The sequence below is a fragment of the Anser cygnoides genome, chromosome 31, assembly GCF_040182565.1.
Source record: "Anser cygnoides isolate HZ-2024a breed goose chromosome 31, Taihu_goose_T2T_genome, whole genome shotgun sequence".
Taxonomy (NCBI): domain Eukaryota; kingdom Metazoa; phylum Chordata; class Aves; order Anseriformes; family Anatidae; genus Anser; species Anser cygnoides.
In genome coordinates this window covers 683295-707266 of record NC_089903.1, presented here as the reverse complement: position 1 = coordinate 707266, position 23972 = coordinate 683295, and the positions used below count along the sequence as shown (strand labels likewise).

Genomic DNA, 23972 nt, shown 5'->3' with positions numbered 1-23972 from the left:
AACTTTTTGGGGGGAAATCGCCCAAAACCTGCACTTTGTTACCCACGTTTGAGACCCCCCCCCCCCACTGAAACCCCTCCAATTTGGGGAAATCCCCCCAAAAGTCCCAAAATCGAGGGAAATTCCCCCAAAACCGCTGCTTGCGACCCCGTTTTGGGGCCCCCTCCTCAAAGAAAACACTAAGTTTGGGGAAATTTCCTCAACAATCCTCAAATTTGGGGATTTTCCCGGAAAATCAGGTCCGGAACCCTGAAGTGTTGTTAGTTAATGGGCTGATATCTGACGTCAGCCAAAGGCAGAGAGGAATCCCTGAGGCACTGGAAAATGTAAAGGCTGAACATGCTTGTTCTTTTAGGCACTGAGCTGCACAGGAATACACAGGGTCACTTGCTGCTGACACATTCACTCTGGTCTTGGATGGTTTGTCAGGAATTCCTTGTACAGGAGGCTCGTAGTAGGCCAGGATATCCTGACCTTGCTCCACAGCAAGAGCTACAACGTCAGTCTCAGAAGTGCTGTAGAAAATCTGCAGCTGACCAAATCTTCCCTCACTAAAAGACATTATAATAAAATAAAGTTCTGTTAGTTGACAAAGGATGTCTAATATTCTACATGTTTCTGGGTTAATAATAGAAGTGAACAAAATCAACTGACCCTTTCTGAATTGCTGAAAAATTCCAAATAACACATCAAAATGCATTCCCTTTGAAACTAGTACCAGAATAACTGAGTTATCTTATTTTTTTGTGGATAGCAAGTTTGATTATTTATAGCTTAGGTAGTAGTCTGTTAAGAATGCATATTTGTAAACATTTGGTTCTAGGAGTTAACTTAGTCTTCTTCAGGACTTGGCAGCTCTCCTTACTTGCAAGGAAGAAAAAGCCGGTGACACCCAGACTTATCATCCTTCCTCTAGGATCACATGCATAAAACCTGTTTTCCTTCTCTTATTTTCATCCTGTAAGGGCTGGCCATTTTGTCCTCCTGTTCAAATCACAGGAACAGGCTACCATGCAGGTTTAAATGATTTGATGATTAAACGGACAAAATGAATAGTACACTGTGTACGCTGAGTTTACATTGTGCATTTCAATGTATACTACGTTTAAGTAATTTATGTAATACACAGACATCTACTTCAAAAACAATGTGTTTGAAATGAAAATACATTGAGATGGCAGATCAAAGAATTGATGCACATATTTTTATGAGAGGAGCATGAAATTTGACATTATAGTGGAAACAAAAGTGAAGAATAAATAGTAATTACAAATAAAGCAAACATTATACAAACCTTCGCCTGACTGTTATGTTTGCCAGCAAATTTCTTTCTAGTGGCTCCTGAACTCGATATAAGGATTGATGAAAGAAAACTGTGCCATAAGGATTATCATTGGCAGGTATTATAATACTTGCCACGCCATCTAACCCAATAGCACCACCATTGGAGGCCTGAGTTAATTCTACACGGACAATCTCAAAGAGAAGAAAAGAAAAAGAAGTAATGCAGCTAGACAATTTGTGGTTTTTCTAACAATAATTACAAGCAAAGTATAACATGAAATTATAGCACCTTCCTGCCGGAACATTTCTTGTTTTCCATCATACATATTTCTAGAACAAGTCAAAATTAATACCATCTTCAAGGAAGATGTAAGTGCTTGACTTACTTCTTCTATTTCTGGAACATCATCAGCCAGGATTTCCAATAGTAGCATCTGAAAGGCTTCCCCAGGGGCAAAAGTAATATTGCCTGAGGCAACCTGCAAGTCCTCATCAGCAGGGTGTCCACCAATGGTAGCAACCCACTCAACAGTAACGTTACCAAGTGTCCCAGCATTGCGGATTACTGGCAGATTTATGGGTACTGATCCAGATTCAGGCTCCTCCACAGTAAATTCGGTCATCTGGAACACTGAAGTGCAGCACAAAGAGGTGTATTTCATTAACAGTAATATTTAAAATAAAAACACCATCCTAGTTACTGAATTATATATTTTATTTCACTTGATTGCATTCATTTGCACAATTAAAAAAATGTTAATCAGGTTTAAACTTCAAATTGAACTTTCAGTATCATTTTATCTGCAAATAAAATTGGCATGAAAATTCAGCCCCCACCCAAGAGTTTATTCCAACGTATCCATTGTTCAAGGCTAGCCATGATCTAAGTTTTTAGAAGACGGTCAGAAGGTAATTTTTCCCAGTGAGGAAATTTTTTATCATTTTTTATGTCACGTATGGAAAAAATGTGTCAACATATTCCATCTAAATTGTTTCAAATATAAGTCTTTCTTGTATAAAATCTTTAGTTGTTAAGAATGAAGTTAATGAATTATCCATGTGGAATTATTTACTTTTGTCAATTTCCTTTACATTTTGCTGATAAAATGGAATAACTGAAATAAAGTAGGGTACTAAAGGGAGAAAGAGTAAGTCAAATAAAATGGCTGGAAAACATACACCAGAAATACTGAAATAGAAAAAATAAATAGAAAAGATAAATTTCTAAAATGTCATTAAATTTTTGAAATTACCATTTTTTTCTCAAAACCTGTGTAATGAAACTATTTTTGGAAAGTGTCCACAATCCATTTTGCTGATAATGATAGAAAGAAGAAAAACTACAATAACTAACAACCAGAACATACAAGAATGCAATTTAAGTCATATTTGTACTTTCCAATTTCCCCAGATATTTAAACCTGCTTTGCCTGATTATTTTGTAAAACAATGACACTGCACTATCTAAACAGGTTTTGGCATGTAAACTTAAGCTTCAAGCTATTGCAGAAATGCAACATTTAGAATAGATAAAAAAATACAAATTAAATTAAAATCCATCCCCATTAGGAGACTCCAAAATCCACCTTCGTCTCACAAAATCTTGATATATAAGTTGACTGAATGCTTCAATTTCGCTATATAAGGGCACCATTTGCCCTTACTTACACGTTTTAATTTAGTTTATCTTATTTTGTCCTTTACTGTGTTCATCCAGACTTCCCTTTTTGTATTCTGAAAATTTTTATTCCATTGCCCAGTAATAACTCACCCACAAATCAGCAGATTGCTACTGGACAAGAGAAAATATGCAAATAAGACTCATTTACCAAAGGATCCAAACGGGTCATCAGAAGCCTCAATGGTTATGACTGCCCTCGTCAAAGATCCAAGCAAGGCTCCTCCTGTCGTTTGATTCAGCAGCTGAACATAAAAGGACTCCTCAACTTCAGGATTGATATCATTAATTATATAAATTGGCACAGCTTTACTTGTTTCTCCTTCTAGTAAGACAACATCTGATGAGGCTACACTGTAGTCCTCACCTAGATTTGTACATGAAAAAATAACAAAACAATCAAAACACAGAAGAATATTAAGGCATTCTGGTTCATTATGAAACATCACTAATGTTTATCAGCACTAATATTTATCTGTTCTTTTTGCATTCCCTTGTGTTCATATGTTGGTGTGTTTTTTTGTGTTTTTTTTTTCTTTATCTTCATACCCAGAAAATACAATTGTTTATTTCCTAGTGCCTTTTAGATATCTGGATGGATGAAAATAAATCTCATCTTGGCCAAAACAGAGTTTACACTGTCAGTCCAAGAAGCAATTACAAAAGGTCCATTATTATCTTCCATTGAGAAGATCACACAACTGTGACATTTCTATATTTGATTTCTGATAGTTGTCTGGCTTTCCAAGAGATAAAATGAAACAGAAGTACCTTTTTCAAAGGAGATTTTACTAAAGGACATAAGGTCACTCCTTCCCTCGTGGAGCTTTTCAGGGATCACCTGAGAGCTTTACCTTTCATTTGCAAAGTAAAAGTCTTCTTGAATTGTGCTTAACATTTGTCTGTTTCACAGAGGAGTCACCAGCTCTCAATTTCCCTCCAAGAAACTCAAATAAGCCATGTATGGTAGGTTGAAATATGTACAAAGGACTAAGTACTAGCTATATATACTACTACAGGATTTTTTATTTTATTTTATTTTTTTGAGAAAGTGAGTGGCCACCAGGGAAACAAACAGCCAATTCCTTTCCTTAGTTTTCTTGCTAGATTCTTCAGTGATGATATCTCTGAGTTTTTTTAAATTTGATGTAAGGTCTCTTCTATAGGACCTGAATTCCTGTCTCCTAAGTACACTCAGTAAGTATCTCACACTTTGGTATTTTTTCTACTTGTTTTACTAGACTGCATTCAATACACACTTGCTTGCTTTGGTTACTCGAAGCATACAGTATGCTCTTTCTGGTTTAACACAGAATGTGTATTTCTGCTATTTTGATTTCTTACCAGCTGTTGCAGTTATTGGCATAGCTTTGAATTTCACAGAAACATCTGCAAAAATTCCCCCAGTTCTGGTCACGTTAATGATTGGTCCAACATAATTTTCAGCAACTCGCACAGCTGAAGCTGAAAGCTGAAGTGTTCCAAAAGCATCATCATTGGCATTGATAATTACATGAGCTATAGTCTCACCCACTGATCCAAGACGAGGAGAATTTACAACTGAAATATAAAAAAAACCTCTTAGAGCAAGCCTGAAATGCCTCCTATATATGGCTATACTGTTCATATACATACACCTGAGTTTAGTGGATGGCCACTACTAGCTTTCAATAAAATTTTCATTTTAGATTTGGACAAAATATAACTACAAACTGCACAAGCATATTTTTGATGTTTGAATTATATTATGTCAGAAAATCCACATTCTTACTAACTTATTATTCTACCCTGCTGTGGAGCATACAAAACACCAGTTCTTTGAAGAGGTGAGGTACTAGCAAAATTACTTATTTATTTGTCCATAGGACAATAGAATTTTACACTAGCAATGATGAACTATAAGTAACCTTTCAGTTTCCCAGTAGAATTTTTTGTAGTGTTTCCCTTAAAAATCAAGATTAATGTGGGAGAGTCATGGGGGAGAGGGAAGGGAAATTAGGCATGCCAAGAAGCTCTTAAGCATAAATAAGGCTGTAATGACCTGAATTTATCTGATCGGGCAAACATCCTCTACGCTAAAAAGCCAGCATGAAGCTGCAATTCTACACCACTTAATGTTTAAAAGGCTTTTTTCGCTTTCAGTAAGTGCAACTAGCTTATTTCCTATCATTGTGCTTTACAGAAACAACAGGTGAGCAGGTATTAGCACACAAAACCAATACAGTAATACAGTTGGCCTAAAACACCTGGGATAAAGCAGATGCAGAAGGGAGAAAGAAATGTCCACCCCTGACAAAATTTTGTGGTAAAGGAAATATATGCTGACACACAGAATCTTCATACTTAATGTGAGATACTCTGACATATAACTTACAGGATTCTTAACTATACAGAGTTAGGCAGAGGTAAAATTTTACTGTAATTTCAATTGCTGCATTTTATCCTATTAAATATAAATATTAGCCTACATATTTAAGCTTTGGGTTTACATATGAAAGACACTTACTTGGCCGATCCTGTACTTTGTCGATCAAAACAGTATTGTTTAGCTCCACAAAAACAGATTCTGACCTCTCAGGATCATAATCATCCAAAATAGGCAAAGATATTGTGGCTTCGCTTTCATTGGCTGCGAAGATCACATAACCAGTAATGGGTATATAATCTTCTCCTTGTATTGCTCTAACAACATCAGGTGGAAGAAAGGGTGACTTTTCATCATCACCTAAAGTTCTGTATGTAACCACTACTGTACCAAGAAGACCACCAAGCCTTACTATTGTCAGGGAGATATTTTTTGTTTCTTCCTCAACTTTTATTGGTCTGTTTCTCTCAGAAAAGATGAACAGTCCATATGGATCATCATTAGCTAAAACTGTTAATGTTGCATTAGTGTGATTTCCAAGACGACCACCGGACACATTGATGATCAAAACTGAAAACACCTGATCCAGTTCAGGCACGTTGTCAGGAGAAACTTGTATGGTAATATTTGCTCTCACTTGGCCAACATCAAATGTTACATTCCCATATGCAGAGACCAGGTCTTCTGTAAGATCACAGACTATGACCCAATACAGAGTCACCTCAGACAGGGCCCCATGAGTTCTCACAACCTAAGTGGAAAACACAAAGATTTATGTATTTCTTTGTACTATAAGAAAGAAGAACATAAAAGTGTAAAATGGCATACAGCAAAGTCACAGAATCACAGAATATCCTGAGTTACAAAAGATCCACAGGGATTATCAGGTCCAACACCTGACTCCACACAGGACCACCCAAAATCAAATCGCATGTCTGACAGAGTAGTCCAAATGCTTCTTGAACTCTGGCAGCTCAGTGCTGTGACCATGTCCCTGGGGAGCCTGTCCCAGTGCCCGACCACCTCTGGGTGCAGAACCTTTCCCTAACCCCCAGCCTGACCCTCCCCTGTCCCAGCCCCATGCCGTTCCCTCGGGTCCTGTCGCTGTCCCCAGAGAGCAGAGCTCAGCGCCTGCCCCTCCGCTCCCCTCGTGAGGGAGCTGCAGGCCGCCATGAGACCTCCCCTCGGCCTGCTCTGCTCTGGGCTGAACAAACCCAGGGACCTCAGCCGCTCCTCATACTTCTTGCCCTCTAGACCCTTCACCACCATAGTAGCCCTCCTTTGGATGCTCTCTAATAGTTTATGTCCTTCATATATTGTAGCACACACAGTGCTAGAGGTGAGGCTTCACCAGCACAGAGCAGAGCAGGACAATCCCTTCCCTTGACCATCCAGCATTGCTGTGCCTTATGCTCCAGAACACAGTTGACCGTTTTGGCTGCTAAGGCACACTGCTGGTTCATATTTCTCTTGCTGTCAAGCAAAACCCCCAGATCCCTTTCCATGGGGCTGCTCTTCAGCCTCTTGTCCCCAGGCCTGTCCGTACAGCCAGCATTGCCCCTTGCCAGGTGCAGAATCCAGCACTTCCTCGTTTAACTTAATTCCAGTCAACTGTGACCTCTCCAGACTCCAAGACTATTGAAAAATTATTGAGAGAGGTCTTGCAATGACATCAGCCAGCTCTTTCTGTACTTTGGGATTAATCCCACTGGACCCCATAGACTTATATGCATCCAGCTGGAGCAGCAAATCCTGCACAAGTTCAAAGTTGGCTGGGAGTTTATCATCATCACAGTCCTGAAATTCAGAGCTTTGGGTGTCCCCGAGCCCATCATTGGTGTTAAAGACAGAGGCAAAGAAGGCATTAACCTCTGCTTTATTGGCGTACTTATTTGTGAGGTTACCAACCTCAACAAGTAATGGATCAATGTTTTCTCTGCTCCTCCTTTTGCTGTTAGCATACTTTAAAAAAAGCACTTTTTGTTGTCCCCACAGTACTGGCCAGCTTCAACTCTGAGTGAACATCACCTCTGTAGTCCTTGTTCAACTGACCTTGCTTCCAATGCCCACAGATTTTCCTTTTTCGCCTAAATTCTAGAATAAGATCCCTGCTCAGCCAAGCTGGCCTTCTGCCCAGCTTGCTCAACTTCTGACTCTTTGGAATTGCCTGTTCCTGTGCTCTTAAGAGGTGTTACTTAACTAACCAGCACTGATGGACTCCAATACCTTCAAAAGCAGGTTCCAAGGGGACCTCACAAACTAGTTCACTGAGTAGTCTGAAGTCTGCTGTCTCCATAGCTAGGGCTGAACTTTTGCTGGCAGTTTTCCTCCTATTACCAAAGATTTTAAACTCAGCCATCTCATGGTCACTATGGCCAGGACAGCCTCCAATCACCACTTCACCCACAAGACCCTCACTGTTTACAAGCAACAAATCTGGAGGGCACCTTTCTTAGTCAGCTTCCAGAGTAACTGTACCAACAAGTTATTGTTAACGTGCCTCAGGAATTTCCAGTACCTGTTTGTATTGGCTGTATGGTATTCCCAGCTAACATCTGGGAAGTTGAAGTCACCCACAGGGACAAGGGCAGATGACCTAGAGATATCCCTTAGTTCATTATAGAATAATTTGGCAATGTTGTCCTCCTGGCTGGGTGGTCTATAGCAGACTCCCACAACAACTTCATCTTATTGTTATAACTTATTTCCATGTCCCTTAATCCTTACCCGGAGGATCTTAAGCATGTCATTGCCAACTGCAAGCTGCACACAATCCAGCCCCTCCATTATATACAGTGCAAAGTCATTGACATGATGAGTTAAAAATAAACTAATTTTAAAAACAGTGTAATCTTTATCATCTTAGCTTTGCTGTATTTGTTGTGTCATCAGCACTTACTTTAAAATATTCATACCTCAAATGTAAACAAGTAGAAGTAAATTTAAACTTATATAAAACATTTTAGTTTTAAGCTGAAAGATACACTTTAGAAAGTGAAGTATAAAATGTCAAGACAAATGTACATGATAAAGTTAAGTTAAAATGCTGTAGACCTATTATAAAAATATTGCAGAATGCTCTGTAAAATAGACATAAAAGAGGATTGCATAGCAATATGAGACCCAAAACTTTCTAACCTGCAACATAATATTGCTATCTCCATCTTCAGGCTCAGTTCCATTTACCGAGAGTGACTCAGTACTGAACTCAAAGACGCCATGAGCATCATCAGAAGCCTCAATAGTCACAACGATGTGGGATGCAATTCCCAAGCTGGCTGTAAGTGCAAGTGCCAAAATGAGTTATTTTTTTATACCATCTTTTCTTAAAAGCTAAGGAAGTTTGTTACAAAAAGCACACAGAAAAGCATAACTGGAATATTTCTGCTGTTTTGCATTTTGTGGTGTGTTTTTTTTTTGTTTTAAATGTGGAATAATTATCCACATGGATAAGGAACTCACTTTCAATAATGCAGTCCTGGCAGCCCTTCTATGGAACAACACTCCAAAGCAACATATAAAATGCAAATATTTTAAGAGAGGATCAAAAATAAAATTACTTGTCTAATTAAGGAAAATGAACTAGAATTTAGGGTAGGGGAGAGTTACGTGGTAAAACACAGTGTAAGCAGTGCAGACAGGACAAAAGCAGGTACTATTTTAACTGAAGCTGGAACAAAGAAAAAGCTAGTCCAGGAAATTCTACTACTGTAATGATCATCTTGTGTGAGATAACTTGCTGCTTAGAAAGAGAAAGAGCCTGGCATTTTAAAAAAAATCTGGAAACACAGAAGAGGAAACAACACTTCCCAGGAAGTTCCAAAAAGTGGTTAAACCACAGACTTACTCTCAGGTTCAAACTGAACTCCTTTGTATTTTCAAATAAAACAGAAAATCAGGCTGTCACTGTGGAATAAATTATTTGATTTCGATAATGGGTGCTAACACAATATTTTCAGGTCTCTAGGGTTTAATTCAAAATCCGCCATCATTAGCGTTTCCCTCATAGTAGGTGCTTTTGTTTTCATCTTATTTCTGCATATTGTATGTTTTTAATTTTCTCAAGATTAAATTATCTTTGTTTTCTGTATGTTGTGACAAAAATAGACTTCAAAAATGAAAAATAATCAAAGCATTCTTTTAGAAAAAAAAGAGCTAACACCACTTTTTATTAAGAGTATTTTTGAGATGCAGAGATCAAAGCATAAAGCAAGTGGCAAAAGAAAGTATCAAAACACACAGTCAGGTAATTTTTAAATTACCTTAAATTTAAAAAGTTTCTCTCCTCTTTGCTCTCCAGAAAATTTTACAAAATTTACAAACAAAGCTAATTTTTCTAACTACTTCTGGAATAACTACATTGTGTTCTATAAAAATACAGCTTTGAAGATAGAGAAGCTGTTATTTTCTGTATTACGGTTAGTATTGACTGTTGTTGAAATTAAGCCTTTTTTAAAATGGGAAAGAATGTTTTGACAGGACTCTATGATATATCTCAAACCACAAGCAAAATAACACTATGATAAACTGTGTCAGTAGTGTAGTTCATGAGGGATATTACAGTTAGCATAAAGAAATAAAGATTAATCCAAAATGCTTACCATGCTGATGGACAGTTGGAAGGAAGAAATCCATGTTCCCATCACCACTACCACTGCCATCATTTCTAAAGAGCTCAGCAACTTTAAGATGACAGACATACAGATATATACACATATATACATTTATAAATCAGAGCGCAAGCAAAGAGAAATTTAAACTATTCTGGACAACAGGAAAAAAAGAGGGAAGCACTCTAGGAAGGTATCAACTTTGCTTCTGAAAGTGTACAGGAGTTCTAATAAAGACTGAAATATTTACATATGCCACCTCTTACTTAATTTATGACATTGGAAATAGCAATGGGAAGTCAGAATGAAAGAAAACACATACACATAGTTTATCTTTCCTCTCTTTCCCTCTTTGTGTCCCCATTTTGTATTTCCCCTTTCTCACTCCTAACTGAGGCTTGTCATGGAGGAATCTAAATTGAAAAAAAAAAAAAAAAAAAAGGTAGGGGAGACGATAAAGTCCCTCAAGCTCCTTATTCTAATATTTTCTCACAAAGTGAAAATGTTGGGAAAATCTGCAGAAAACTTAACTAATGGGGACTTCATAAGCTTTGTGTTTGTGTTGGAAAGGCCAAAAAGAAGGCTCATTTTAAAAAGGCTATATAGTTACTGGATTACTAAAGTTAGTTGTAAATTTTCTGTCACAACAATTTGAAAGAGAAAAGTTTGACTCCTTTTAACAAAACAACTATTCAACCAAAAAGACAAAATACGTGAAAAGTCTCAAGACTTTACCAAAAGAATCACTGAGACCATGTTGCACCATAGACACATACAATCATAGCAGAGAGCTGGATTAATTCAAGGAAATCTGATACATCCTCCCAGAAGGGACCACACTTGCAATTTCCGAATTGTTTAAAAAAATAACATCAGTTTAAAAAAAAAAAATCAATTTATGGCTGTCAGTGTTTCTAATTACTTTTCCCTCCAACAAGCTTTACAATCTCCGTTAAAATTTTTCTCAAATGGAAAAAAAAATCTGTAAGGTATTCAGGGGTTTATGTGGCAGCACCACTATGCTTTGCCGTCCCTTCAGACTAGCCCTTCAAACCAATAATTCTTTCAAGTGTTTGTCTTGTTCTTACAGACAGTTATCTACGAGCTACCTCTGCAGCTACAGCTCAGCAAACTCCCTATGGCCCTCAACATCCACAGCCTATTACTGCTATAATCCATTTGACCTATGTATTGCAGTTCTTCTGATTTCACTCATGTGGAAGAAAAAACAAAACAAAACAAAAAAAAACCAAAACAAACAAACAAAAACACAACACTTTGACTGTTTAGCCTTAAATATTTTATAAATATTCCATATTTTTGAAATGCAACATATTGCTAATATATTTTTGCATTATTTTAGTTCTCATTACCAACCATGAAGTTATACAAAGTGAAAAGCAGCAATTGCCTTTAGATGACCTAACAGATGGCAGTGATACACTTTCCCTAATACATGGTAATAATATACTTGCTATGGGATCTGGTTGTTTCCACCAAGGATTAAGAAAAGAACTGAGGAACAGTTCTTCCCTACGAAAAAAGACAGCTGTATGGGGGTGGGGATGTAGAGGTGCTTTTTGTTTGTTTTCAGAAATAACATAGAAAATAATGCCAAGAAAGACAAGATTTTTATGAACGAGTAGAGGTCATGAAAATACAACTAAGGGACTGATATATGTGCCTTACCTCCTCCCTCTGGGTTCAACAGCTCCACTTTAAACGTTTTTTCTAATTCAGGAATAGTATTATCAGTGATGTTAACAGTAATGTACTTGTATCTTTCTCCTGGCTGAAATTCCAGTGTACCCACAACAGCCTGCAATATAAGAGCTCTTCATATTTTTGTTCAAGTCTAATGTTTTCATCCATATAAAAAAAAGAAACAGAACCTTCATTTTGTCTTTTTCAAAACATCTACTTTTCCTCACTTAAGCTTTAAAAAAAAATCTGAAAAATCTGTTTTACAAAAGAAAAAAAAAAAGAAGAAGACATCTAAGTTGACATACTGGTGAGCATCTGCATTCATGTACATTTTTCTTATTTTTCTGCACAAATGATCAGTTGGACAAGCAAGTGCAGATACATGCAGGTTATTTTGCTAGGCATATACAAATCCCAGTATGTACAAGCATAATGTTAACCTGTACATGCACTTGAATAATATGGTCTGTAACAACAGCAAAACTCACAAATTGCTACACTGAAAACTCTGTTAAGAAAAAAAAAAAAAGTTCAAAACCAGAGGCTTTTCCTAGACAATGCAACTTACTGCAGAGAAAAGAATGGAGAAGTCACATGATGTATATTTTTAAGTGAATATTACATATCCATTTGCCACATCACCTTGTAAAGTAGTCTTTCTGTGAAAGAATCATAGCTGGGCTAGAGCAGTCAAACTGAAAGCTATCTCCACGATAAATAACTCTAATTAATTCCAAAACAATTATACCACCTTGGCAGTTGCCATACCTGATAATCTTTGGGACTGAAAGCTGTGACTGGCACTGTTCTGTATTCCACCAGAACTGTTCCAAGAAGGCCTTGTGCACGAACTACCAGTAATCTGACGTGTCCAGCTTCTTCTTTAATAGTAATATGGGGCACAGAAGAGGCTGGAAGAATCATTTTATCACCTGGCTGAGGAGGTGGCCCCACAGAGAACTGGAGCAGACCTGGAAGACAAGAATTACTACTTACATGGCTTTTCATAACAAATTTTAAAGATGATAAACAATTTAAATAAAGTGATTGATAACATATCTTGTGATGGTTCTGAAATTAAAAACCACATATACCAGTATACCCTTAAGCCTCAATCACACTATTTCCAGAGATGTGCTGTGTGCCTTACCCTCTCTCACTGATATTCTTGTCAGTCTTGATAAAAGGCACAGCACAATAATAAAACCTTCTCTTCCCAAAAGAGCCTCACAGGCCACGGTTTTGCGTATTTACTGGTACAAGACATATGGAGAAATGACTCTCATTGTCAGGAATTCTCATTTGATGAAAAACCTGGACAGGATCAACTACATGCAGAGCCTTTATTTGCCCTCACAAGAGAATCATTGCTTGTTTGGGCAGGGAAGATTTGAGGCCTTTTTGTAAAATTATAAAAGAAAACTAATTCAGTATTCATTCATGTATATAAACAATGAATTAATTCAAGTTAGATAAAGTGGAATATATGAGATTGCTTCCTCAACTATTACAACCAAGCAAAGTTTTCATCTGACTGGAAAGAACTACACAATAATCTGAAACAAAGCTGTATAATTCCCATCATTGTTACCGTATGGGTGGTCACTGGCTTTGATGCTGATATCAGTAGTTTCCTTTTCTGGATCTATACTTGCTCCACTGGTAGGAGTTGAACCTAGTTTCCCATCTCCAGACACTGCAGAGACTAATGTCACACGGAAATATTCATTTAACTCCGGAATGTCATCATCAATAACATGCAAATTTAACACCTAGAGAAGGACCAAATCATGGAGAAATCAAACCATGCAACATTCTTTGATTAGTCAGTCAGCTGTATCTGCTGTATAGTTCTGAAAGCAAAGGACACTATTTTTGCTCTCCACATAAATTCAACTAATTTCTAAGATAACATTTTATGTCTAGAATATGCTTTCCAAAAACAATGCTTCCAAGCTACTGGAAATGGAAGGCATATTTTCTGAATTGTTTCAAACTACATAAATAAGTGATAATAAATACTTGTTTGGTTGGTTTTGTATATCTTCACAAAAGCAGAGTTTAATTTCCATGTACTGAACATGAAATATCTGATAAATTTTAAAATCTTTTTGAAATTATGCTTATGAAGAGACATTACAGTGATTAATCCAATTTAGAGAGCAAATAAATTGAGCTTATTATACCACCTGACACTTTGACCTGCAGATCATACGATTTACTAACATAACCTTGCTCTAAACACGCTAACACATTCACTTCAGAAAATTCCATCTTTCTTTATGTTTTGATATGGTCGGACAAACATATAGAAAACATTTAAGTAGCTGATCATATTTAGAGGCATGGTAATGAGTAGATTACAAATGTCAGTTGAAAGTCCCTTAGGATATCCCACCTGAAGAGCAGCTTGCTACCAGCCCGTTTCTTAGAGCCATGCACATTAGCTCCTCTGTATGTATGCAGTAAATTGGACCAGTAAGCTGTGTAGCAAGAGCCTACATCAGCCATTTTCTGCCACTAGATAGAGTAATGTGGGCCTCGTCTATGTTGCCATGCTAGAAAAGCTTTGGAAATTTCTGCTATATATGATTGTATGAAATGCAGTAATATCATTTCACAGAGAAATAAAGCTGAATGAACAAACTATTATAACATGAATGAACTATTTTCAGATACCACACGCTTTTGCCAGTCATCACATTATCCAGATTCACAGTTCTAGTGAAGTCACTGGGATCCCTGCAAATGACTTCAGCGAATTTGAGTCCACATTGACTTCTGCAGCCTGATATAAGTGAAACTGAGGATGGTATTTTCTACTCACAATTCATCCTTATTATACAAACAATAATAGAAAGTGTATGTTGTTTCTACAGTACTGTGGTCCCGCACCACTTCTTCAAATAAATTTAACAATTCCGTGCTGTACATCAGGATTGAATTCATTGAAACAGATTATTTTTATTTCTATTTCTAGCACACGCTGTTTATTACCACAGAATTTTAATCATAGGACAGCCCACGCTGGATGGGACATCAAAAGATGAAGTTCAATGTTTCATGGAAAAAAAAAAAATAGATGAAATAATCCAGCACCATGTTCAACTGCATCTTAAGCACCCCTGGTGATGGGAATTCTACCATAGAACCATACATTGGTTTGGGCTGGAAGGGACCTTAAAGCCCACCCAGCGCCACCCCCTGCCATGGGCAGGGACACCTCCCCCCAGCCCAGGCTGCCCTCAGCCCCATCCAGCCTGGCCTTGGGCTCTGCCAGGGATGGGGCAGCCGCAGCTCCTCTGGGCAGCCTGGGCCTGGGCCTCACCGCCCTCTGAGGGAAGAATTTCCTCCTTCGCCCCCTCCCTCGCCCTGCTGCCCACGCTGCTGTTGGTGCAGCCCAGGGTACGGGTGGCTTTCTGGGCTGCAAGCACACATTGCCGGCTCATGTCGAGCTTCTCATCAACCACCACGCCCAGGTCCTTCCCCCCCCAAGGGGTGCTCTCAGTGCTTTCTCTGCCCAGCCTGTGTTTGTGCTTGGGATTGCCCTGGCCCAGATGCTGAGGTCGGGACAACCCGACCCTGTCCCTAAGGAAGTCGTTCCAGTAGTTGTAAAAAATTTCAAGACAAAACCTCTCCCACTCTATCTTTGTACTCTTTGCCCTCTGTCTTCTCCTGTGGTTTCTTGAGAAGAGAGAGCCTCTGTCAACTCTGGAGCTGCCCTTTAGGTACTGTAATAATGGGATCAAAGTCCCCTTCTAAAGGGTGAAAAGATCTAACCCCTTGAGTCTTTCCTTAGAGGACAGGTTCTCCAGCTCTTTGATCATCTTTCTGGCCCTCTTTTGGACCTCCAGTCTGCCCACATAATTTTTTAATTGTGGGCCTCTGTAGCTTTGAATTCCTACTCTTCAGTGTATCCTGGTATCCTGGTATTTCTTTTTTCTTTTTCTTTTTTTTTTAAACTAATTCAGATAAGGAATTTCGTAAGACTTTTAGAAAGCTTTCTCAGAAGCAGCTAAAGCTTCCCTTATGTATCATTTCTCTTTCTCTCCCCCAACTCAAGAGATGCAATTCTGATTACCAATTTCAGGTGTCTCTAAGGCCAGAATATTGAATAATTTCCTTATGTTCCAGTTGCTCGCACACTTTATGCAGAGGAATAGATTAAAGCAGACAGTAATCATTTCAGGGAGACTCAAAAACAGCTATTGTTACAAGAACACCTTTAATCTCCTGTTTCTGATTTTGAATTTAAAAGGAGACAGAACCTGGATAGCCTTGAGTGCAAGAACAGCAATGAATCTTACTATTGCCTATTTAATTGTTGTGGACATAAATTTGAGTTACAACACTCAGATCAAACCTGATCATTTTCCAATTTCGAAAGTACATGGACTATCTACACTTTTTAAAGTATATGTACACATACACATAAATACAGTTAATATTTTTTATGTATATGTACATATATCTAATATGTACATGCACACATGGTGACTTTTGAACTGACATATACACAGAGCTACAAATAACACTTTCTTGTTGTCAGGGATGGAAAAAAAGAAAGAAAGAAAATATATATATAACAAAAAAATAACAACATAAAATAACAAAATAAAAAATAATAATAAGAAAAGCCATGTGAAGTAAACACTCTCTAGTATGCAAACCAGCCAAGCACCCTCAGAAGGTATTTTCCAGGAGGTTTGTAAAGGACAGGATGAATTGTTAATAGGAAGGTAGGGTTTACCTCTGATCTCTGCCAAGGAACGAATGTGATAGTGCCACTGCTATTAGAAAAATCGGTAACAGAGTAATTAATGCCAGTGGAATCAACCTGTGAGATAATGTACTTTATATACACATAGTCTAGGGCTCCCCTTGTACGCTCCACAACACAGGATATAGTGGAACCTTCATCAGCAGTCTGGAAGAAAGCAAAAATTTGGAACGTTTATTACTGTCAAAGTAAATCAAGGCAATTTCATTAAATAACACGAAAATATTTAATGCCAGACAAATGTTCAAGTAAAAAATTGCTGTCATGTTACTTTCAGCTCTTTTGGAGTGTTAGGAAGCTGAAACTGACCTTGATGCCAATCAGAACAATCCTAGTGGAATCTGCAAAAGTCTGATGCCTCCCTGAGGACTATTAAGGTAACAAATAACAATACACTGCAGTTCGTCCTGGACACAACCCCTTTCCTAAAACTATGCGTCAGAGACAGAATCAATATGCTTGAAATGTACCTGTCGAAAGCAAATGAAACTATTGCTTTATAATAACGTCAATATTGTAATTTTCCTTAGCAATAATTTAAAGAAAGATTTGGATCAGCACTTTCTCTAACCAGACACACTATGGATAGAAATAAACTATACCATCATCATTCAGAAAAACAGATTTTTCTCTTCTACTGTCCTCCTTACAATTCTGTATCTTCACAGATAACATGACTTCTGCAGCGACAACGTCACGTCTCTGGAATGAAGCTTTAATTGGTACTGACCTTCTATTTTAGAAAATAACGTTCATAAAATTAACATAGAAAATAATTTTATCTGAAAGTTATTGGAAAGGTTAAAGCTATCTTATGCATTAGATAAATTTCAGGGCTGCTTTGTAAGAAAGCATAGATACTGTGTGTGACTTCAGCTGCCTAGTAGACAGATATGCACAGTTAAACTACTGGTAAAAAAATGCTGTGTTCCTGCATCACCACTAAGAGCTCTAATACTTCCCTGGTGAAATGGACATATGATAGGTGCAAAACAATTACCGTGCCATATAATTATTTTTTTTCTTCATGGTTGGCTGATGATCTGTGGCATCACAGCGTATCAGAGGTACTTGAACCTGAAGGAATCTATTATCATAGCATATGGTAGGCACACAATAAGCAAACTGAACCAAACTGAAAACTAGTATCACTCAGGCAAGACAGTTATTTTAAAAACATCATAAGCACTTTGATTAAAAAAGAATGTAATTAAAGCTCATAAGAGTTCCCAAATGAAAACTATATTAAATTTTTTTTTCCACAAAATAATCCAATACCAGTAGAGATAGCTATCATGTTATTCCCCCTTATAATTGATTAAAGAAGTAAAGAATGATTTATGTTTATTTCAAGCCTCCTCAAAAAGTAGCAAGTTTACACTCTGCATATAGAATGGATACCACTGAAAAAAGATTTCATCTGTTAAAACTAAAACAACAAAAAAAACCACTACTAAATCAACCAACTGACATCAAACATATGCAAATTATAACTTAGTTTATGACAGCAAATGAAGGTGGAAAAATCCATAACACTTTGTCATTGCATGATCTCTAGTAAAATTATCTCAAACACATCATGTGACACAGAAAACTAAAATAAAAATCTTTGCAATAATCCATTCTCAAAAAAAAACCAGAGAATTAAATCTTACATTTTAACTGGTAACTCAAATGTAACAGAAGTGAAGGTAAAATATTTTTCTAGAAAAAAAAAATTAAGCCTTAGTCTTCAGTTTATATAGTAAACTAAATTTTCTTAACCATTTTTTTCTTTAGTTTTTTAAAATTATATAGTAAATCCCAGTGGAACTGAGGTTGTATTAACAGAACATATGCATCTCCAAATCCTAGGAAAACTTTGCTTAACCACAAAAGCAAACACTGCAAAATCTAGGGTTTGTTCAGGTCACTTGGTCCTGCCATTTAGCTTTCTGTGCCTGAAATATCACCTACAATTTCCATTATGACCACCTTACCTCAGGGATACATGCTCCAGTGAAGCCAAATAAACCATTAGCATTATCACTTTTCTGTATTCTTAATCTTGCTGTGGTGTTTTCTTGTGAAATTCGAGCTCCACCACGCACAGAAATGAGCTTTAGTATGAATAATTCTTCTCCTTCTTCCTCTTTGTCATCCTTTGCAGACACGATGAATGATTTATTGGCCTCTCCTTGCCAATACTCCAAATACCCAGAGACAGGGTGGACATCACTTTTTGCAGGAGTTGCATGAAGTTCATAGATCTCTGCTCGTGTCAACTTACGCTCATAAAGCCTTACATCCTGCATTAACCCTGTGTACCTACTGCTGCCGTTGATTCCTGCTCCAATTCTTACTATTCCTGGACCTGAGAAGGAAATTATAATTTTTTCTCATGTTATTGTATTTGTATGAAACAGTCAGCAACTGACTACCTGTTTTTCTTAAAAACCAATGGTAAACTGTTCATTGTCCCTGGATGAGGAATCATATTGATCTTGAGATCCAAAATCAGGAGGTTCCTTGAGCCTCATCTCAATGTTACAGGTAAGTCCTCACAGGCCAAACAATTCCATCCTATGCTGTCCAAGTTTTTCATCCTATTAGTTCTAGCAGCACATTATCATCATCCCTCATTTTTATAAGTCTTAGAGACTTGAGGCTCCCTCTTTCCTCCACAGATTTTCAGAGCAGAACTGCAACCCCTTTTAGCCCTTGTTTTGCTGAACAAATCCTACTTTGTTTCCCTCTGCTAGGGCAGCTGATCCATTCTGATGATACTCATGATTACTGCATTAACCCTTCTGGACATCCATTTCATCCACCACACTGTAATTCCATGCAAATTCCAAACTCTTTTTACAACAGCATTTATATTTCTCTGTCTCCAAACTATAGGATCACAGCTGCCTCATATTCATTCCTACTCTATCCTGTTCTGTGCCATGCTATGCTCTTGTGCTAAAACACACACATCAGCTGTTTTCAGTTGCCTTTCAGAAAACGAAAGAAAACAAACAAACAAAAAAAGCTGTGCTCTTCAGTGTATTGTCATACATATGACACTGAGTGGCAGTTGTAGAGATGAGCAACCACAGGAACTGATAAAAGTCCCAGGGCACAAAGTGGAGGATGCTGAGAAAAACTGGGCTGCTATGCACACCACTGTGTATTACCCAACATTCAACGGAGAGAGATGACATACTTGCCTTACTATTGCATTATCCCCAGACACACGCCATCCCCACTAATAAAGAAAATTTACAGCACAGACATATCCTTCTAGCAATAAAAGCATAATTGCATTTCACATATATTTGTTCTAGAAACCGAGGGAGGGAAAAAAAAAAAACCTCTCAGCCTCTCAGCTTAGCTACAGTACTGCAAGTGTGATGGAAATTACTAATTGCAGAAGTACTATTCTTTTTACAAATGGAAAATTTGATTTCTTAAACTTCAACCTGGAATTTTAAAAGCAGAAATAAAATAGTACACCATACAATTAATAGTCCTCTACTCTCACTCAACATCGCAGCAGTTTGAATTTTTTAGAACATTCACACAATTTCCATAGGCTTTCTGAAAATCCTCAAAGAATTCTTATCCATTCCTTTCAATTAACTTAACAGATATAATCATTTCAGTGTATTTCTTCCACCTTTGAAGTGGCTAGACTATGCATTTCAGAGCTTTATATATGGAGAAAAATAGCAAAGGCTCACCATCAAGAATTGCTTCTCCTTTTAGACTCTTCATTCCTCCCAGAACTAGAATTCCATCAACGTAAAATTCAATTATACTTTCATCCAGAGTAATCAGAACGTGAAGCCAAGTATTCTCATCCAGGTATTTCATGACTGATGTTTTAGCCATGTATGTCATATTGGACCCTAATGCTGTATAATGAAGCACTACAGAAACATGAGAATCATTTGTCTGAATTTTCACACCATAATATAAAGTCCCATTATCGTTATCCTTTTCAACTATATAGCCATCTGTACTGACATTAGGAATTAACCAAGCTGAAAATGTAAAATTGGTTACTGCATTATTTCCATTGTTATGGGTATTCAGGACCGATAATGCCAAATGCATCCTCTTTTCCACTGAAATACAGAGCGTCTGTTCCACTGTGATGGCGCCTCATGTGGGGCTGTGATTGTACTGAGCTTGGGAATGATCCAAGCAACAAGAAATCTACCATTGATGGCAGTCCAGCTTGGAAGGTACTAGACAGTATTTCCCAACCTAGTCGGACAACACCAAAGGTGCCTTGCTGTCTCCAGATGGTGAAGTCCGTAATATAGGAAAGGTCATCTTCAGAAAGAGTATCTTCCACTATCTCTCTGTCCTGGCTCTCTGGATCTATAACAAACACTCCAAAAGGGTCATCATTGAAAGGGATCATGACAGTTACAGTAGGACTGGTTTCAGATAACTGACCACCAGGACCAGGAGACCCACCTGCGTAATAGAAGTTAGAGTAAAAGTTAATGATTAAACAACACACTCAGAAAAAAGTTTCAAAGTACTTTTTTTTTTTTTTAATAAAACAAGTTTCTAAAAAAACCTCAAACCCTCCTTTAAGATCCTCTGGACTTATAGCAAATGATCTAACTTGAAAATTACATAGGTTAATTGTATTATTCTTAAAACACTGTGCTGATGTAATTTCAGTAGAAAACAAACCCACATGCTATTTTTCAGCTGTAAAACACACAGATGTCTTTCAGGTGAAACATGACAAGGTCCATCTTTTCTTAATTAGCCAATAAGGTAGGTTACCTTTGATTCGTCTGATAAGCATGGGGGCCAAATTCAATTCTTGTATTGCTCAAAGACTTACAGGAATAGAGAATGGCAAAATCTTGCCTGTTGCCTCTGATACAGAAGTACATACACCTTGCAGAAACAGTAACCAGTTGTGTGTTAAAACTGCTGCCCAGTCCTGGTGTTAGTCATCTATCTTTGCACAGTAAGAATTCATGATATGAAGATCATGTTGTGAATGGAGAATCTCCGTGTTCAAAGTGTACAGTGATCTACCTGTTATAAGCAGGAAATCTTTTGTACATCCGTATGGACTTCACTTACAGGAAAGGCCAACACACATTTTCACTTGTATCAGAGCACAGAAGACCATGAATAGTACTAAAGTGGAATTAATCCAGATTAGGAAATGTGTCCAGTAGCAATTTAAAGTTGTAATTTAAGTCATGTGAAGTGGTAACTACAAGTATTTTACCTCCTCTAGGGAAACAAACAAACAAAAAAGCAACCTCTATTATGGTAGACACACATAACCTTTAATACCTTTGTTATTTCTTTGTTAGTATCTTTGTTTTATATTTTGTGCATGGAGATCTATGTATCTGAAATTCAGAACTCTTGGTTTTTGAAATGAAACTTCTGAACTTTAAGAAGTTTAATTTCAAAAACCAAGAGGCATCCCTTTTAAAGTTCAGATCACCAAAATGTGTTTAACAGTAATTCGGGAACTGAGTAACTCTCTATATATGGAAATCAAGATTAAATGAAAAATAAGACCTAAAACCTTACCAGAAAAGCATAGGATATCAAGACATGATTCAAAGCAATGCTCTTTCTAGTGTTGGTTTCTTTTTGATTGATTAAACATAACTCTTTTCTACCAGATATGAAGGAAATGGTGATATGGAAGACAATACCTGAAGCATTCACCAACTTTAGAATGTAAAATTCATTGAATTCAGGAATTCTATCTGAAATGGCACGTAGTGTTATTGACTTCGACCTTTCACCATCCATGAAGCACACAGTCCCATAAGTTTCATAGAATTCTTCTCCTGGCTTCAGTGCAGAGTTATTATCAAACAACTGCCAGGTCAAAGAAACATTGCCGAAGTGTCCTCTGTGTCTCAAAATCCTGTTCAGTGATACAGAAAGAATGAGAGTCCTGGCAGGCATGCATCAGCGTTGAGTAGAAAAGGAAAATGTGGAGACTCCTTTTACTGTAATCTTCCTTACAGTAAGAAGTAATATACTATGTAATATAAAGTAAAATACTAATATACTACAACTGTTCCATGAAGCCTTCCTTTTAAAGGCAACCACGTTTGCAGTACAATTCTACTCCCGGAATACGTACTTTAGAAAACAGAAGTAGCATACGCAGGTCCATGCAGAATACTACTGTGAAGCTACACATCACTGTGTCTTGTAATTCCAATTTATAATAATAAATATGAATGCATAATAGTTCAGAAAGTTAACATTAAAAATTAATATACTTGGACACTCTTAGACAGGAAAGAGAATCATCTACATTTAACCACAAACGTTTCTCCTTTCAGTCATCAAGTCTACTTAAACTTTTTCTTACACTTGTATTAAATTAGAATTACATTCTGAATTACATTCAGTTTTGAAATGTAGCATGTAAACAAAGAAGTAGCTTCTGAATATAAACCTGTTCCTCTGAAGAGCAGGCACAGCTTCTTGCAGTAGGGTTAATTACCAATTACTGAGGGAACATTGTCATAATATATGCATTTTATAACACCCTCTGGGATAAGATGCTGTTGTTACTCCAGCAGATGATATTTGCAATAATACAGAGGTTGTATTAGTAGAACGAGTAGCTATGCCTTATTGACAGCATTCTGACAATATAATTTTGTATAGGACTTCTCTGAAAAAACATAAGAACATAAGAAAATGTTAGAGCCACAGTACTAAGCCAAGCTGCTTCTGGGATTTGTGGATATCTTCAAAATCTGTTACCTACAATAGCCTAAAAAAGTGACCAGTGACCTAAATGATTGTCCTGAGTACATTTATAGCTAGCTATCTAATAAACGACTTCATGATGGTGAAAACCTATTTTTAATGGGTGTAGGAGCTCCTAAAAATACCAGTGATGATATGTCAGTGCTTTGTGTATGTTGACTATGTTCATTTACAGAAACAAACAAACAACAACAACAACAAAAACACACAAATTGCATTACGTGATACATTTTTATCTGAAATCTTTTAAGGTTTTCATTAGCTGAACTAATTGGTTGCTAGGAAATGTATGCCATCAGTGGACTGGTTTGCGGATTGGATTAACTTGTCTGTGGGAGTTTGATATTTCTATGGTAACAGTTTCTTCATTCTGCTGTGATATTTGATCTGTGTCTGATTGTCTGTTCCTTTTCTTCCTCATTAGTCTGCCTTAATCACAGTGAATGAGCCCAGGGGCAGAAATGAATTTGTGCCGCTCACTCTAATTAGAGAGAGGGGAACCTATGGGACGGTCGTCATAACTTTTGAGGTGAGTTTATCCAAAAGACTTCATACAGTAGTCTGTTGGATTAAACTGAGAGGCTGTAATCATAATTTATTGAAGTGTTTGCAAAAGGGGAAGAAGGACAAAATACCTACATCTACATTAGGTAGATCTGTTTCATAAAAGGGATTCATATTAACCGTCATATAGAAAATACTGTAATTATCTGACTGTTTAATTGACTGTTTAACGTTAAGAGGTACTAGAGAAAACCGAGTATATTCTGTCATTTAGAAAGGTACGTGAGGCAA

At 37.2% G+C, this 23972-nt stretch overlaps 2 protein-coding genes across 6 annotated transcripts in view; one reads left to right on the top strand and one right to left on the bottom strand.

The window, feature by feature from the left end:
• Positions 1–217: 217 nt before the first annotated feature.
• Positions 218–22388, bottom strand: LOC136787847 (adhesion G-protein coupled receptor V1-like). 5 transcript variants are annotated; one of them, XM_066985203.1, is made up of 15 exons: positions 22097–22386; positions 20129–20873; positions 18401–18774; positions 16392–16568; positions 13233–13413; positions 12410–12612; positions 11627–11756; positions 9929–10009; positions 8466–8605; positions 5469–6078; positions 4307–4522; positions 3114–3329; positions 1671–1915; positions 1295–1476; positions 218–551 (listed from the first exon to the last, which is right to left on the bottom strand). In XM_066985203.1, the coding sequence occupies exons 2-15, from the start codon at positions 20502–20504 to the stop codon at positions 236–238; spliced, it is 3447 nt and encodes a 1148-aa protein (XP_066841304.1). In that variant the 5' UTR covers positions 20505–20873; positions 22097–22386; the 3' UTR covers positions 218–235. The 5 variants fall into 5 exon arrangements, with proteins under 5 accessions (XP_066841304.1, XP_066841306.1, XP_066841305.1 ...); XM_066985205.1 differs by lacking the exon at positions 16392–16568 and having other exon boundaries at positions 22097–22388; XM_066985204.1 differs by lacking the exon at positions 9929–10009 and having other exon boundaries at positions 22097–22387.
• An 865-nt stretch (positions 22389–23253) lies between these two features.
• The window catches only part of LOC125181908 (adhesion G-protein coupled receptor V1-like), a 66036-nt gene continuing 65317 nt past the window's right edge, over positions 23254–23972 (top strand). The window contains 2 exon segments of the mRNA XM_066985129.1: positions 23254–23259; positions 23602–23706. Of these exon segments, the coding sequence (XP_066841230.1) occupies positions 23254–23259; positions 23602–23706 (111 nt within the window).